Here is a 19,392-nt window from a genome sequence, read left to right on the forward strand (position 1 = left end):
CACCAACTTCACTCCTCGTGCCCTCTGCAGACACAAGTGGTGCATAGGCAACTCTCTTCTCCACATCTTCCTCTAAGGGTGCCTGCACTTTGTAGAGGGATTATAGAGATGGAAGCCTCAGCAGTGCACAATGATATCCATGTCTTACTGGCAGACAGAGGATGGGTTCAAGTTTGATTTGATAATTGGCACTCTGGCTGCAGACTGTACAAATGAACCACTGTTCCTAAAAGGACAATCCCAGCTTTAGGAGCAATCATATAGAATCCCTCTTAGAAAAAGATCCATGCTCATAACAGGGATGGTGAATGGAATGATTCTTGCACAACACTGTGGCTCAAACAGAAAGAACTGAATGAAAGTTTTTGTAAAAAACTTTGGTGCAGTAAAACTCAGAACAGAAGACTACAGAGATATTATCAAATTCTATCCAAAACATTAGGTTACATAGGCCAAGGTTCCCTTGAGCAATTATGAAATTTTAAAAGTCTTTTTTTTATTATTTTCTTGGGCAGCTCAATAAGCAAACTGTCTAGGAAAGTTCAGTAGGAAAGTATATATATATATATATATATATATATATATATCGTAATCCAAAATCTGGAAGGTAATTTTGTTTTAAAATAAAAAAACATAATTAATCTGCTCTGATCCGCATATGTTATCTCCTTTTATTAAGACATTTTCTTAAAGAACAAAAAACTGATTTAAGCCTTGAATGTCTTATTAATTTGTTTGTGAGAAAGTCTTTTTTCTTCACACATTATTCATTTTAAATTAATTCAAAATGCTAGTTTTTTAGTAGTTTTGCTTTGCTAACAATAACTCTTACGAAATCTTCCTTGACTGAGTGGATGATGACTTGAACAACCTTGAACACTGGCATTTATCATCGCTGCTCTGCTTTTGAGGCTGCAAGATGTCCCCTTGGTGAGAACTGTGGTTATATAACCTCTGTCTCTCCTCCCACTCTTTCTTTGTGTGTCTTCCTGTCTGTAGTATTAACAACACACTGGGTTTCTTTTTCTGTTCAATGCTTTATCTGTTAGCAGTGATGAAGACAAGCTTTCTGACTGGAACATATATTAATATTATATTAATGATGATACTAGTATGGAAGCATTGACATTAGAAAAAATCCCACTCCTTCTGCTGTACATCAGAGCTTCCAAGTGAATACTTCAAAACTCAAGTCAGTAGTATTGGTTTTGTTCTTTTCTTACACACAAGTGAATTTTCCTTTTACATTTTTTTTCAGTATGAACCAGTTCTCCTGCTGGGGTAGTGCTGGTTAAATTTTTGAACCTTCCAATAATGGATTTGCTTTTTACAGGCAAGAAAGTTTAGAATGCCCTTTATCTTAATTACTGCATATCCACTAGAGGGACCAGGGGACAAATTAAATCATTTCACAATCCAAATGTGGTAATTTTTGGTAATTTGTTATCCACTTTGAGATTACCTGGAATTTCTTGGGTGTGGCTTGCTATTTTGAAGATTTCTGATTGTTTGAATCCTCCTCCAAGCATTCCCATAGTTAGTCATTAATATTTTAGGGTCTCACTGCAGCTTGTTGCAGTAGCTAGAATCCTATTGTATTCCTTTGTATTTCCGTAATCTCGTACGTAGTTCTGGATGTTTTTGCAAAAAATCCTCTCTGTAACCCAGGCATGTGTGATTGTGAGTTTCTTTTAATATAATTTTTCCATTGAGTTCAACAGTGCTATGTTGGTAGCAGTGCATATTTCATCATCAGCTGCTACTGACACTGAATGTGACATTAACACTTCAGTTGTTGCTGTAACCCGAATGCAGTCAGGGGGATCTCTGGAGATTTAAGCCACACCTTTCTCTCTGCTACATTTCCAACTCTTGTCAGCTGCTCCGCTGGAGAAAGCAAAATGTCGATGCCAAAAGTCACAGATGCATTGAGTTTCTTTGCCTGTCCACCATTAAGCAGAGCAGACTATAATCTGGGACTTCTCACCTCCACCTACAGATCAAGTGTTCAGCAGCAACCTGTGATCAGATGAACTGTAAGGAGGTGATTAACAATGTTACAATCAATTTTTTATTGAATGTGACTGAGACAAAGAAAATGATTGTGGATTTTTGGATCACAAGTCGAACCCTATTTACATCCTCTGATGTACGGTGGTGAAAGACTACAGATCTGGACAATGGAATAGACTGAAAAATTCAACTTTAACGGCATTCTACAAGAAGAGAAAGAGCAGAGTTTATGTTTTGAGGGCACTTAGGATCTTCAGTGTCTGCAGCAAGTAATGAAATTGGCTAACTTCCTGGCTGGGTCAGGCAATGATATCAATTGATAGTAGTAGAAATTAAAATTAATTTGATAGGGTTAAAAAATTCAAATTAGCATAGTTAAAAATAAAATACATTCTTTTTGCAATGACATGGGACGCAGTTTTTACATTTCACCCACACTTGCTTTTGTGATATCAAGAGGTTGTCTGACAGAACAAAGTGCAGGTGAATCAGGAGTAAAATTTTAATTAAATAAATGAGATATCGAATGAACCATAGTTGGACAGTGCAAAGAATGAGGTAGGGGTGAATTTAGATGCCAAAAGAGGAGTTGAAAGCCAGTAAGATCTGGATTGTACAGACCAGACCAGTCCAGTGAAACTGAAAATCTCCAGAATGGCAAAGACAAGGATTCTGAAGATCATAGTTTTTGCTGAGAGCACTGATCATATTTGATTACATATGAATTAAGATGAGAATGTAGGATGACTAGTTATATATATTTTAAATAGATGGTAGCAGCTGATGATATATTCTTTTTCTTTTTTACATATTTGATTTCTGATTAAACACTCCAAAATGTCTGACAGCCAAAAACCTTTTGTATTATTTAAGTAATGTTATGTAAGGTGACTTTGTTCCTTTCTGGAAAGAGAACACCAAGATAATTTTATGATAATAAAAAAAAACATAATTAAAAACTATTTCAAAAGGAACATTGATTATCAAATACGTCCAGTTGCACCCTTAATGTGGGTTATTTTCACTGAAAAACATTTGCCTACTGGAAATTGACAGGCGATGAAAAAAGTTCATCATATCAAGTGTACTCTATTGTTGCTAAGATAAAGCGGTCATGAATGAGTCTTAACTGTTGCAGTGACATTGCATGGAAAAGAACAACAGCATCAAGAGGTAACATCTGTGAATACAGTCTTCAAAGACGTTTTTAAAAAATCAGCCTCACTGTTGAATCCACCTGGTGCTCTGGCCTCATTACGCTTTATTTCCTTTGGAGTTCAGAATGTTACCCAGCGTGGTTCTGTAGAAAAGGGCAACCTGAAAGTCCCAGCACCAACCGCAGGACAGACAAGCTGTGCTCTGCTGCTCAGCGGGGGGGGGGGGTAACCCTGTCTGCTTGTGACTGGCTCGAAAAGATGCATCTTCAACTCTGCTGAGTTAAAAGAAAGAGGACTGCATATGTTTTCTATTTTTAATAAACATCCTTCCTCTCCATCTTCCCTTCTTCCATGCTGAATTGTTTCTTTGGATGTGTGCTTCATACTTTATGGTTTTTCTGGAGAGCACAAAATGAGATGTTTTGAAGAGTTTTTTATTTATTTTATTTTATTTTTACTGTTTTTACACTGAAGAACATTTTGGTGGAGCGCTCTGCAGTAATAAGTTTTGTGACTGTACGCACATGCCAACCAGGCCAAAATAACCTTGCTTTTAAAAACATATTGTGAATAAGACATCCTGCATTTTCTGCTCTTGAGTCAATAGTTTCAACCCTATATTTTGCTGTTAAAACTGTTTCTACTTCTTGCAAAATTCCCAGCTGTAAATTTATAGTTCAGAGCTCATATTCATATAAATACTACAAATTCATGTTTTTATATATTTTATTTATTTTTATTTTATTTAATGATCTCTGCTAGAGTAGGAATATGAAAAAAATTGTTTTTGAATATAGAAGCCAATGGTGGTAGGATCAGATGGCAGAGTAAACAGATTATGCTGCAAGGCTCCCATGGCACAACTCCAAGCATTAATGTTAATGGAAACCACACAACCTTGCTGTTGCCCCCGAGCAGCTCCATTTTAAATCCAATTGGCATGACCCAGGTCGGCGATGCAGGCACCTGATACCCATCCATGAATGATATGAATGCAGGCACCCAAAAAGGTTTCCTTTTCTTCCTGAGGTGAGCAGGAAATAAATTAATAAATAAATAGCAGAGCTATCTGAGTAACAGCCAATGCTATAACTGTTGTTGGGATACATGCCCCTTGCCAGATGCCATATGATCCTAACACTTATGGCAAAGCTTGGCTGTAACTGCTCTAACATTCCAGGTTATGTTGCTGTGCTCACACTCGAGAGAGAAAATGCCCCCCCGTTTTCAGAAGGAAAATTGTACTTAAGGTTGTGTAAAAGTAATGTGATGGAGTCTGCTTTGCCAAGTATTGCTTTCCAATGCTTTTCAATCTCCATTCTCTGGGAGGAATGGAGGGGATATTGCCAGCACAACACAAACAGGCTTTGTTAAATGAGCTTTGCACGCACAGATGAATGAATGGGTTGACAGAGTAAAAAAATAATAATTTTGAAGGATTTTCACAAACATCCATCAGTGGATTTGCTTACAAGTGGAGTGGCGTTGTGCTGCTATGGGGGTCATCAACACAATTTAATTTCATTAAGGGACAGCTAAATTGGACTATGCAAACAGGGAACGCTTAAGGGATTACTGGACCTCTGACAGAGAGATCAAATTTTTCCTTTAAGCATGAAACAATATGCCTGGCTCCTGGCAGACTCCATGTGGACAGAGATGGGGTGGAGGTGGGGATTCAGCAGAGGGGCCAGATATATTTTATTCCCATTTTTTCATTTATTGTAGGCTAAATTACCTGCATGCATAAAGGAAAAAATGTTTAAAAATATGCTTGATATGATTATAGCTAAAACAGCAAGTCTCTGTGTATCTACTGATGCAGTTTGTCTTGATCACCTACTTCCTCACATATCTGCCACATTTGCAATGTTGTATCTTCATGTCTCTTAATTTTTAAAACTTCTTAAACAAAGATTGATTCACTGCTTTGCTGCACCATCTCCAGCCGTCTTCTTAAGCTCAATTCAGACAGACAAAGTGCATCAATCTGTTCTTATTCACTTTGATTATGTTTTATGTTCCTCGCATTTCACTCAGACACGGACGGAGAAGACCGCTATGTACATCCAGCACATTAAATATGGATACAGACATCTTAACAGAGTCAGAGTTTACATGTCATTCTCTCATCCTGCCATAAGATTGCAGTCAATCTTAAACATGCTATGCTTGTGTCAAACCTACTGGCAGTGAATGGGAGTGGTCAGTCAGTATTAGATTTAGAAGAAAGAGTGTATTTCATGCTCAAAATGTAAAGTTTTCCTTCCACTTCACCTTGATTGGCTTTGCCCATTACTGCCTCTACCCTTCATATCTTCATCCGGTGTTACAGGGAAAGTAGAAGCTGCCGCTTCTGACTCCAAAGAATTCAAAAAGTGACCAAACCACTCAACCAAATAATTGTAGAAAAAGACAAATTGGAAGAAAGTATATCCTGTGCTGTAGTGAGTTTATTTTGTGACATTTATGACATGAATGATCTGTCAGATCACTGAAAAGCAGATCAGGATCAAAATGAGGGCTATTTGTAGCAACAGAATAAACACAAACGTTTAGATGTAACTTAGTAAGATTGCTGGAGCCGTTTGATAGAGAAAAGCACTGAGAGTGTTCATGCAAACACAAGGTTGGCACGTTCAGCTGCCACATAAAGGAGCTTAACTACATGCATCACTGACTGTGGTCTCTTAATCGTCTTCTTATTTAAAGTAGTTGACATGACTGAAAGACTAGGTTTAATTTTTTTTTTTTTTTTTCTTCTTATTTTTTTAATCTCATTATGGGAAGATAGTCAATTAAGCCTGACATTTTCAAATACTGGTCTTTTCCAGCACCCCTAGTTATAGTTGCTGCCACCCAGTACGAAACAAAATCAGATGGTATTGACGACATCTTCTCTGCAGGAGGATGTTTAAAACATCCTCCATAGCTGACATGTGAATAGTGAAAAGTCTGTCTCATTTGCTGAACAATATAATAAAAAACCAAACCTAAACAAACAAACAAAAGAAGAAGAAGAAAAAAACAAAACAAAACAAAAACAAATCCCCATCACATCTTCACCAACTCCTGACAATATATCCCTCCCTGTTTAGAAATTATTCACCGTATTCATCACCTACTGACTTTCAGTCTGACTGTAACTTGGTACTAAATAGGTCATCAGGAGTTGGGAACTAAAAATCAAACATCCAAAAACACATTGAAATTTATATTTCAATGGATAGTCATCTAAAAATCATAGTTAATGAAAACATACCAAGCAAAGTAATGGTTAGAGCTCTTATCAAGTTTTGATTGCTTATCTGTTATAAACAAATGGAAAATGGTACAGATGCTATTCAATCTTTAAATCTCTAGTGTGAGACAAGAAGAACAATTTAGTACTGACGGATGGATAAGCAAAGCACTTTTTACACAGCTTAAAAAAAAACAAACAAAAACACACACCCACAAAAACACCAACACCTGCTGACATCAGGCTTTTGAGTGTTTAATCAGCAGTCGGTTATATATCATATAACTACATTAGTTAATGGAATTAACTAAGTAATTAATGCTTCTGTCTCCAGTCAACAATGATTCTAAAGTAACACAATTTTTTCTTATGGTGAGCACTCAGGGGTGCCAGAGTGGGCTCAGCTTAATGTTTCGTTTCAGAAACAAATGACCAACTGTAATAATGTAAGACTGATTGATTTGACCAAGGATTGAATGATGGAGGCTTAAAGGAGCTCAGCTCCCCTGAAAAATTAATTTGTCATTGTTGTGTTATTCATTTAATACACTAAATTTTCTTAATGTTGCAGGTGATCTGCACTGCCGCCCAAACAGCAACATTCATCCATTCATTTTCTGGACCACTTTGTCCAATTCAGGGTTGTGGGGAAGCCGGAGCCTATCCCAGCAACAGTTTGTTGCTTTCTGTGGTTGTTAAAAGAACTTTCCATCCCTGGAGATGTGTCTGAGTGTATCAGCTGCATACTGTAGGTTAGTAGTAGAATATTTTTGGCAGTAATGCTGTTTTTTATCGTGTTGCCGTGCACTAATGTTACTTGGAAAATTGCGGTGCTACGTGTCACCTATGAGACACCTAGCAACTCACTCTCAGTTGTCTTGTATGGGTCTAACACTCATAATTCTGCAGAAAACACAAAAAACTGGTCTAATTAGCTCAGAAAGTTATGATCATGAGATACTGTGGTGTAACACAGCCCGTAGAATACATTGTGGTGCTATCCCCTTATGTTGCTGTAGCCTTCAGGTTCATGCCCCTGGGAGGTAATAGTTTCTACTGGACCAGTTCTAAACATTTTGCAGTCCCTACTGGCAAAGAGGAAATGATTTAATGAGCTTATTTTGGCTGATGCAGCCTTATTTGAGCAAAAAAAAAAAAAAAAAATACATATATATGTTTGCTATTGTTTTGCTATATGTTTGTTGGTGATGTTGAATTCACTAACTGTATTTACTGTACTTTACAAAACATCATGATCTGGCTTTGCCATTTGTGAACCTTTTTCAAAGCAGCAAACAGGTCCGTGTATGGATTGTTATACGTTATTCATATTTGAGTGAGTGAAATGAGCATATTTTGTTGAGCTTTGAAGACAATTGTTACAATGTACGCACTCATATGTGCCGATTTTCTGTTATCCACTTAAAAATGACAAATTATGATCAATACACTGAGATCTAGGCATGTGCCTGCAACTTGCTGCATCTTCTCACAACACAACAGAATAGAGCATCATCTCCTCCTCCTCTCCTCCATTTGTGAATATCTCTGTGTTCAGCCATGTGAGGTGTCACCAAGTTGACTTTTCACTCCCCAAAGAGTTGGTCATCATTGCCACAGTCATCTAAAAAATGGCCAGAGGTGAAAATTTGTGCAGACACTTTATCTAAACTGCTAGCTCTTCAGGTTTTTACTCTGTGAGAAAGTGGCTGCTGTTCCAACAATTGTCCTAAAACAATTACTTGGGAGAGGTCTGGGGGTGACTGTTGCATTGAAAGGGCAGTTTTCTCAGCTACCATTGTGCAAGCCATCTAAACCAGAGGATACAAAGCTCTGAAGTACACTGCAAACCAAATAAAGAGGTGAAGAAGGAGGGGGAGGCAGATAAAAGCTGACACCCAATGTATTATAACTCAGCTCTATTAGATATGAGCTTCTGCTAGGGTGAAGCACCATAGCTTAAGGCAAAGATACTGCTTGCTCATTGTGCTGAAGCGAGGGGGCTGTGTTCAGTATACAGCACACAGTCTCTCATGCATGATTTAAAAAATTCTTACTTCAATATCCAAGTAGCAACAGAGTACAGGAGAAGAAAGGATGTGCTTAGTCTGCAAAACCAGTTAAGGCTAACATTACACATTTAAAAAGTAACTATGGTATAATCAAAGGAGAAAAATCAGCTTATAAAACCTTAGTTTGATTTCACAGATTTTTTTTCTTATCTTCATTGTCTTGTAAGCCTCTGATGCTGCATGGTGACCAGCACAGCTTCACAAAGGACATGTAAAATGAACACATGCTCACATGTGGAAAACAAAGTAGTGTCACAATTTAACCCATTAAGGCCCGACCCATGAAAAAATGGTAACAAAAGTCCACTTTTTTTTTTTATATGAGGTCTTTATTTGGCCCTTTGACAAAATGTAATAAAAAATAAAAAATTTTTGGGGAGGGATACCATTTATTACCATGTGATACATTAAAAATATTATAATGTGGTTTTCTGCTTCTGGGTATCTATTAGGGGACAGAAGACACGTATCAGATTGTGTTCAACAGGATTTTGAGCAAAGTTTATACCATAAATTGAAGCAAAATGTCTCAGAAACTGTAACATCTATGTCACGTCAGGCTCTTATGGGTTAAAGTTAAAAGTTAGCAATTTAGCTCCAAGCTGTTGTTTTGCAGGGCAGTTCCACATGTCAGGATACATAACAAATATGTATGCTCTTAACCCTTTCATGCACAGTGTCCACTACAGTGAACTCCTATTTTCTAGTATATACATGGGTGAGGATGGTATATTTGTAAATTGGCTATTTTAGTGGCCATTAGTAAATCATCCAATACACTGACATTAAAGAATTCGACATTTGACATTACTTTATCATGCTAGCATTATTACAAATCAGTATGTGATCACATGTGAACACACAAACTGCATTCAGTCAGGAAAATGTAGTTATTATTATTTTTTTTTTATTATTAGTTATTTTGGATCTGGATCAGTGTAAGTATTGCCACACTACTGGTGGTGAAGTATAATGTCCCCAGAGTGGTATTACTGTAAATACACGATTACTCTGTGTCCTTCCAGTATAAGATCACTGGTTTAAGCCTCCCCCAGCACTTTGCTCCCACTTGGTAATGGTTTAATGTACATGGTGAGGTATAAATGATGATGGTTAGTGTTAGAAAACACTACAATGTATTTGACTACAGAATTTAAAACTCATCTACTGAGGCTCCCATTGAGTGGTGGACTCAATACGAAACAACTGCCTTTCAAAATGTCATCTCATCGTGTTTAAGTCTTGATTGTAAAAGGACCAAATATTAGATGCATGGACAGTTCCTGTTTTTAATGAGAGTGGGTTGTTTTGATTTTTTCTTGTAATATCATTTCCTCATTTATTGATCTAATCAGTTTTTGTAAAGATGTTTTATATGAACTCTGTATCAAACAAACAAAAAGTGCACATGCTTTGTCTCTCCAGCTGTACTGTGGAGAGGCAGCATTTTACAACATAAGCACTTAACCTTGAAAACGCATATATTTTGTGTACATTCTTACCTGTAACCTTGACATTTATTTGTATGTAATAACTATATAAATAAACCCTGTGTAGGAAGCAGACGTATACCCTTAAAATCCCACCAAAACCAATACTTTTATTCTAATAATCTGTCATTTATAGCCTGTACAGGGTTGGAGGAGCCTGTCCCAGCTGTCTTTGAGTGAGAGGTGGAGAAATCACCAATTCATCACAACACTGACACAGAGACAAACTACCTTATGCTTACACCTACAGTCAATTTAGAATCTCCAGTTAACGTAACATGCATGTTTTTGAAGCATGAAGCTGAAATACTAAAGACAAGAGAAAAAGAAAAATGGAGAGTAACTTTGTTGGCAAGTTGAAGCATTTAAATCTATTACACTGATTAAATGAACAAACTCTCTCAGCAATAAAAACAAATCCTGCCAAAACTTAGAGATTTTAAATATCCAGGTAATCCAGTTTTCTTTTAGTTATTGAAGTGATTAACAAGACAAGAAAAACCTTGCCTTGCTAAAGTGCAAATAATAGCTGTTCAACATGACAAGCCTCTTAACTTGAGCCAGTCATTGGTTTTTCAGAAAATGCAACAAATGTCATTATTGTCAAAAGAACAAAACCAGTTTGTGCATTTAAGCGCAACAATAAAACAGTTTTTGACATTAAAAGGGTAAAAATCTACAGAGACTTCATCTACAGGATGTATAAAAATTGAAAGTAGGGCATGCATTAAAAACAGCCTTTGGAAGGCTTTCCAACTTTTATAGCATTTTTATTAACCAACACATAACAATTAGGACTGATTTAGCCACAAAACATATTTTCTATGAACAAATATTATAATTATAATGATACTGTTGAATAGATATTTTATTACTTTTAAATAATTTAAAGCAACTAATTTGCATCAGGGATTTCTTTGTAATCGAGTTACTGGAGGAAATGTTCCAACCCTATTTGATACCTTTATAATTAAACAGTAATTGAGTTAAAGACCATAACTGTATTTACAGGATTATTCTCTGACCTTTGAATAGTTAAATTAGATTTCTAGTTCTCTCTCTCTCTCTCTCTGTAGCCTGATATGATTTAAGTCAGCTGCAGTTGTCCAAGCAATAATACTGGAAGACAAGTGTTTTTTTTCAATGTTTTAATTTAGACAGCTGTTCCAAAAAAAAAAAAAAAAAAAATTATATGAAGGTAAATTAATTTCCAGTGCTCCTTCACATGCAGAATAAAGACTGCACCACCATATTTGTTTGCACGCTATGATAACAGCAGCTATTACATGGACAACTGAGTTTACTTTTACCTGCGGGGTGACAGGAATGATTTATGCCATTTTACTAGAAGGAAAGACAGTAGAAGCACCAGCTCTGATGCTTATGAGGGAATTACTCAACATAGATTCCACAAAAACGGGATCTTTCTCTGCAGTCGGTGTCATGAATGGCGGGCGGCGGAGGAGGTGAGGACCCAAATGCAGGCAGTCAAGGCAGGAGGCAGAACTGTGCTGGTGACAAGGTTTAATTCTCAGGACACAGGACAGGGAACCACACACAACAGGGGAATAAACCACATGTAAGGATCTGACAAGGAATAACAGAAAACCAGGAGTACTTATACACAGAGGGAACAACAAGACACAGGTGAAGTGGATGACTAATCAGACCAGGTGAACTAACGAGGCAGGAACAGAAAACCACAGAACATCAGGGAAAAAACTAACTGAATATAACCAAAAAACCAAGAACATGAACATAACACACACCAACACCCAGAAACCATGACAGTCGGGACTAACTTCACCATTCAGTGAAATTCAGAGCTAAAGAGTCAGCTCATTTTAGGTTTCATCCTTTCTGTGGTTGTTTTCAGATCTCAGCAGTTTTGAATCATACTGATCAAAAACTGAAAATATCTTGAGACACTAGGTTGATAAACCAGAGTGAGATCTTTTCAAATGAAAGCACATATTTGCATTATTTAAACAGATCACACAGAGCAAACATATAAAATAATATGCCATTCTGTCAAAGAGCATGTTAAATGTCAAATAAAACAGAAAATAACATAAAACAAGGCTTTAGTCAAACCAAACGCCTCCCCTGACAGTGGCAAAAATGCTACTCCAACTACTTCCAAGCTCTAAAGGGACCATAGGTCTGACATTTGCTATGAATATTAAATGATGGTTGTAACGTCTGTGTCTGCAAATAATGTGTATGTTTGCCTTTCAGTGTGCCTCCGTGTGTGTGTTTTGAAGCCATTGTTGTTTCTATGACATAGTGAGTTGTTTTTTTCTCTCTGTTTTTCCCTGACACATGCCTGAAAAACATTTGACAATCAGGAGAATATTAGAGGGCTGGAGAGATTCCACTCTGTGTAAGTGGCTCTTATTGCTGTGGAGTGTGACACCACTCATATTCATAATGATTCACAGTGCTCTTGACACATGATAGTGGAGATATTCAACCGATGCTGTTTCTCTGCTGCTGGTGATTTTATCTCCAGAGAGCTTGCTTGGTGAGTTCATCAGCTTTTTTCTTCTCCACACAAAAACATGGATTTATCATGACTTACTAATTTCTAATTATTAACTAACTGCTAAATGGATTGTCTTTTCAAGTGGACTGGATCTGAAGAGTTCCATTCAAATTGGACTGCATAGAAAACTAATCCACAAAGTTCAGTTTTTTTTAAATATTAAAAGTAGGTTAACATGAGTGTAAAACTTGAGTCAAGCTTTGGTCCAACAGCAGCAGACACATGCAAACGATGCTGCTCTCACTTGGTTGAAAGTGCAGGTCAAGCCATGTGTATTAGTACGTGGCTAATCTCTTGTATCTGAGACATGAAGCGGCTTAGTTTTACACGTCCATCACGGCTGCTTAAACCCCAATCTCTTTAAAACTGAGCACGAAGCAAAAGCATACAGGGTCACTTCATCAGAACAAAGGTTTGAGTCATTTGGAAATTAAATCTGGAGGAGGACTGGAAAGTCTGACCAGTTCAAATGTAGGGGGTAGTATTTAGGGACTAAATATTTTCTGTGTCACACTGTCTTAATCTCTCTTCTAGGCTGAAGAAAACATGTTAAACTACTAAATATTAATTTTCTTCATATGTCTACAGTATGTTTGTACAAGGGACATTGTACAATTGGTTTTGCAACGGCTTATTAACCTGATTGTATCCATGACTGCAGCCCACAGATGTGTATATTCATTCTTTCCCTTTTCCCCTTTACACTCATTTACTTTACATACATAAGTGCAGTGATTTGTGTGTATGCACATCCATTTGGTTGTGAGGCTGGGGGGCTGCACATCTGACACCTTGCACTGCAGCACAGGGGAGGGGGGCATTAAAAAGAGGGATGCTGGGCGAATGGACGGACTGGTGAGGAGGGCTGGATCCACAGAACTGGACTCTGTAGTATCAGTGGCAGAAGTGTCCATCCTGGACAACACACAGCACCCATTATACTGTGTCAGTCAGAGGGCACGTCAGCAGCAGGCTGCTTCTGATCTGCTCCACAAACAGACTGAAGAACTCTTTTGTCCTCCGGCCATAAGACTGTACAACTCTTCAGAGAGTGGCCAGGGAGGATCATGATCGTCTCAGAACTCTGCACACTCTTATCTCACTGGACTATACCGTGTTGCTTGCACTATTATGTTGGTACTAACCTGTTTTTGTTTGTCTTTGATAATAACTTGCCTTCTTTTTGCATTTATGTAGCTGTTGTGTACTTGAATTTTCTTTGGGATAAATAAGTATCTATCTATCTATCGATCTATCTATACCAGAAAGACATTTTTTTTTTTTTCTTTTTATCCTTATATCTTCCCTTAATCATTTTTGGTCAGATAAACCTGTTGGTTTATATTGCCATTTTTTTCAGTTATTCACTGCATGAAGCTTACTCAATCTCTGAGAGTATCAGTACAAGCTGGGAACAGTGTGTAAGTGCCAGCCTTAAATAATAATAATAATAATAATAATAAAAATCACAAATTATATTTTTTTATTTTTTTAAGAATGAACAAAGACTTACCGGGACCTTGTTGCTGGACCAAATCAGACAGATCCTGTTGGTGCATGAAGAGAACCAGACCTCCAACACCGAACAGCAAGATGAACCAAAAGTAACAGGGCAGCCTCCGTTTCCGTATACATAAGGAATCCATGACCATCTTCAGCTTCATCCCTACCATGATGCAAGAGACACAAATATAATTTATTTTGAATATATGTAAAGAAAGTGGAAAATAAGAAGATCAGTAAAAAAAATGTATTGTTCAAATTATTCAGTTTAAGTTACAAACAGGAGAAAAAACAAAAAGCCTGCATTTATGAAAACGGACCACCTAACGTACTCTGAGACAAAAAAGAAAAAACTGATGGATGAAAGTCCAAATCTGAGTAGAAATTCAATATGAACACAAGCTGAGCTAAAACTTAATTCCTCCAAATAAAGCAATCTGTGCTCTGTTTATAAGGATCCAGTTGGTAAACACAATTCCAGTCAGACCTGCATGAGTGCAGACCAGCAGAAATCTGTTCACACAGTGGAAAGACTGTGTAGCAACCATATTCAAATTAATATGCAAATGAGCTCTGGTTACTATTCAAGCATGTGTGACCACTGGAAAAAAAAGGTTCTATTTCATTTATGTCAAGAAGCTGAATTTCACGTTGCTTCCTGTGCAAACAAAAACATAACTTGAATTAGTACCGCAAATAAATAAATAAATAAATAAATAAAATGAGATAATTATCCTGTCAGGACACAATAATATCTGTCAAGATTTCTGTCAAGACTTTGTGAATAGAAATGATAAAGAAAAAACATAGATAATTATAACTGCATAAAGGTGTAAATAAGTAGATGAAATAAAAAATCATGGGGGGACTTGAAGCACTATACATATATATATATATATATATATATATATATATATATATATATAATCACTATAATCAAAGGAAACAAAACTGAAAATGACGACAATGACAGAGAAAGATTTACAAAAGTGAAAAAGAATGCAAAGGTAATATACTAACTTTTAAGATTTTATTTTAATCAGTGTAGATGCAGCCACTGGAGAACCACACTGCAACATTGCTCCACTGAAAGCAGGGGTACTTGGCTAATACAAACATGAGAGTGGCACCAGTAGGTTTTTGGGTTAAACAATTTCACGCCTTATAAACTAACAACCAACAAACCTCACAATTACTTGAAATTGATTTTCTGGAGTGTAAAGTACAGACATGTTGTGAGACAATCAAAATGTTTGTACAAAACTTTGTTTGAAAGACAATACAAAGTAGAAATAGAGCATTTAAATGGAAATTGGTAGCATGAAAAGATGTAACTGGAGAGAATAGCCTTAAAAAGGTGAGGTTATGGCTCTTTCTTACAGGCAGGGAAGATTTGAGAACATTCCCCAAACTGATAAAAGGACCAGCAGATTTTATTTATTTATTATTTATTTATTTATTGCCAATTAAATTAGCCTTCCTCATAAAAAATTAATGCATCATAAAAAAGCAAAATATGCTGTTGATGTCTACAACAGATATCAGTATGCAATGGAAACTCTCAGCTGAACTCATATCAAAGTCAACATCACAGCTTTTGCTTTTGCATGGATTAAACCAGTCATTCAGATGTCAAACCATTAGGCCACCATGAAACACTCAACTGCCATATGAATGGTGCAGTGGTGTGTCTGTAGGGAAACTATGCAAGCAAAGATGCAAAGTGGAATGCACCATTAGTGGAAGAAATACAATAAAAAGGGTTTCTGAGTGAATAAACATGGTTACCAATAACTGTCAACTCTGCATTTAAAACAGAAGTGGGAGAGAGGAAAGGCAACCCTTTTTCTATCCATTTCTCTCGCTGTGGTGACTGCACCAATTCAGTTCAGTTATTACAGGCAGAATGGAGCCTGGAGTTCAAAAGAAAAATATAATACACACACAGTTTCTTAAAAAAAGTTTTCTTAGTGATTGTCTTTTAGAGTTCAGCAGAACTGTGATGGCTGGTTGGAAAGTTTTAATGTGTTACCTTTTACCCTATTTTCTGAACACTGTTTTATCTCTTCAGTCTGTGTTATTTACGCTGACAGTGCCAAACCATGGTGTCATTTTATAGAAATAAATTATCCCAGGCTTCAACTTCCCAGGTTTCTGTCATTTATGTGACAGCCAACAGTTTAATGACCTTATCTGAATGCTGGAGATTTCATTCCACTGTTGCTGACAGAGAACAGAAGAGCAAATGCTTCGTTGTTACCACTAATGTTCTGTTTATCGTCTGTTTTTTCAGACTTTTGGAAAGTCTCAAGATTCCTCCCCAACAATCCTCTTTGTTTCTCACTAGATCTGAACACCGTGTCTCTAATGATAGATATGCTGTACAGCGTTTTCTGTACTGAACAAACACTTTTAACCACAACTCCTCAATGACTTCCAGCCCCACCAGTTTTAAAGTCTCCTTGTTTGTTTGTATACCAGTAAGCTTAAAGTCATTAAATACTCCAGAGGACTTTGCTTCTTATGGCCAACAATTATTGTAAGATTGGTCAGAAATTTGATGTGCGCATTGTTAAAAAAAAGCTTGAAGCAGAAAGCGGTTATTTCCACTGATGCAAGAGATTCAATAGTGTTGAATAAGTAGTTTTAGGGAACAGATGTTTGAAGCTGAAATAAGCTAAAATATATACAAAACATGCAAGGCAAGTAAATCTGTCCTACTGTGCACAAGGTTTTTTAGGAAATAACCAAATGAAAAACTAACTATGATAATCAGTCCTGATAATAAGCTGGTCATAAGGATTGATCTGATTTTTTTAAGGTTCCTTTTCAACTTACCTGGTGGACAAAGTACATGTCAAAAATATGTAAACTTAAATGCGTGTTAAAACAGTATGAAATTTCAGTTTTTGGTTTTCTCTGTGTGGCGGTATTCTTCATCATCCAATAAAACAGGCTCGGTGCTTGTGGCTCCCAAACTGTGCTCAACAGTGCCAAAATATCCAAAACTCCAGTGCAAGGATTATCTACTTATTTACAAGAATGAAAAGTGAAATAACAAAAACATATACCATTTGTCTTTTCTTAGACCAGCCAAATATACTAATAGTCCAACCTTGATCTTCAAAGCATCCTTCCAGTTGCCAGCAATACGACTAAATGATTCACTGCGCTGCACTCACTCTCCCCTTTATATTCTCAAAGCCCCTCCCCTTAGTCTCAAAAATGCTTGATTTCTACACATAAATCAGCGTTGTCAAGCTCTTCTTAAGGTTGTACAAGATAAAAGTAAACACAAAAATAACTAATTCTACACATTAATTTAGGAATAAGTATATTTATTACAGTATCAAATACAAAAGTAATTAAAGGTTTTCAAAAAGAAATATTTTGGCAAGAACCTGATGTCTGCATGTCTTAACAGCTGATTGGAAGTTGCCTTGGTTTTGACCAAGCAAAGGCATGGACAGGAGGGCGGTAAGTAACAATCAAACGCCACATACACAGTAAACCTAACAGAAAACCTAATGTGACTGTCAGACTTTCACTTGAGTGAGCTTTTCCCCATGAAACTAGTCAGGCGAGTATGAGTACGCGTGTGCATGCATGGACTCAGTATCAAATCTGGGCTGCCTGGTTTTTCAAGGTTTGGGCAAACCAACATGCTGTCCTTGTCACAATTGTTGGAACTGTTGCAAGAATGTAAACCCATATCAAATCAGTTAAGTTCTAGCACTTGGCAGAGCAAGCAGGCAGGTAGTTGAGAGCTGGTGGCAAGGCTGGGAAATGGAGGAAGTTCGGATCCAGAGATAACTGGATGGTAATCCAAGGGATCCTGAGGCAACACGAAGAAACATGCTGTAAAGAGGGACAGTCTGGCAAAGACTGGAGCGCCTGCAGATCCTTAAGTTGAAGATTAAATGAGCTGCAGGTGTGAGTAATCATCCACCCTGAGCCTCCAAGGCAACCTGCTTAAAGGGGTATCCAAAAATGCCTTTTTTGAGCTGTAAACAACATAATATTACTTAATTGTGAAGTAAACTACATATAGTGTTGATAAAATTAGTATTTTTTAAATTTATTTTAAAAACTGGATTTTGTGGGTAAAACATAGCTCATTGCGCCCTCTACAGGGTAAAACCAGATTATGTTTATCGTGATATAGAGAGGTTAACTATATCATGAGAAAATTAAAAAAAAATAAATAAAAAACCACAGCCCCCTCCCTCCAGATGCAGATAGATGGGTCCTCGCCTTGCAGGAATAGAAAACCACGCCCGCCAGCGCATAAGAAGGGATGTGAAATTATATGGTGTAGATTTGCTAGTTTCAGATTTCTTTTCTTTCACAGAGTTTCTGATGAAATATTCCTGCAATGAGAGATTTGTGCTTTCGAGGGGTGTAAAAGTTGCCTGCTGATCCTCATCTAATGAGAGAGAGCTGAAATCGTAGCAGCGGCAACTTACAGCGACACTTTCTGCAGCTGCCACAACCTGCCACGGGTCTCCACAGCTTTCCAGAGCTGCTGGAGCTGTTGAGAGGCCAGTGTAACAGCGCTAACGTCTCAGACCGATATGGTTCAGGACTATCTTGTCCATGTGTAGCAGGGGAAAGCCACGAGGCCTTAAATAGCGCTCTGTGGCGTAGGTGCTTTGTGAATCTTGCTTTGCATCTTGCCAGTAAGCTGAGCAGCTGCCTGTCAATCATTTCTGCCTGTGTATCCCGCCCACCCACTCTCTGCCCCCTGATCACCCCAAACCTCCCACCCCAACCCTTGCAGTTTCAGGCATTTTTCGGATTTTGCAATAGGTGGAGTTATGCAAAAAGTAAGGAGTGTAGTTACACTTTAACGCCACCTAGAATCTCAGGAGAAACACTAAAAACCACAGCCAGAGCAAACCATGACAGTCCTGTCCTGAGTGTTATGGCCCCTGCTTCTGTATGACACTCTAGCACCCTTAGCACATCATAGCAATGTATCTTAAATCCTAAACCTTTGTAAATATGCACAATAGGATTGTTAAAAACTGAAATAAATTAAATATTAAAACATACTATACTACATGTGCTGGATGGTTATGACATTAAAGGGCCATACAGTGTTCTGATCCACAACGACTGAAAATACACCCCAAAAAAGAAGGAAAAGATTAGCTTAACTTTTAATTGACTATTAATACAGTTGGTACAGTGTGCTGCTGTGAAAGTCTTTATTATTAAGTGTAGTTTACTCACTGGGTTAAGAGTGGAGCATAGCTGATTAGTTTGTTGCTTTATTAAGCAGATTCTCACTGCTGCTGTTATGCTGTCTAAACAGAGAGATATTACCTAATTTTAAACTTTCTCTAAATGCCCAAAGGTTGTGAATGCA

The 19,392-nt window shown here is 37.3% G+C and overlaps 1 protein-coding gene across 2 annotated transcripts in view; it reads right to left on the bottom strand.

Annotated features, from left to right (window-relative positions):
- Positions 1-19,392, bottom strand: part of LOC121644104 (carbohydrate sulfotransferase 8-like) — a 197,514-nt gene that overhangs the window by 129,613 nt on the left and 48,509 nt on the right. The window contains exon 2 of one of the 2 annotated variants that reach the window (XM_041991829.1): positions 14,032-14,184. In XM_041991829.1, the coding sequence (XP_041847763.1) occupies positions 14,032-14,182 (151 nt within the window). In that variant the 5' untranslated portion in view covers positions 14,183-14,184. Of the gene's footprint in view, positions 1-14,031; positions 14,192-19,392 lie in introns of those variants that run through there. The other variant, XM_041991821.1, reaches the window with a different exon arrangement.

Source organism: Melanotaenia boesemani, chromosome 1 (genome assembly GCF_017639745.1).
Source record: "Melanotaenia boesemani isolate fMelBoe1 chromosome 1, fMelBoe1.pri, whole genome shotgun sequence".
Taxonomy (NCBI): Eukaryota; Metazoa; Chordata; class Actinopteri; order Atheriniformes; family Melanotaeniidae; genus Melanotaenia; species Melanotaenia boesemani.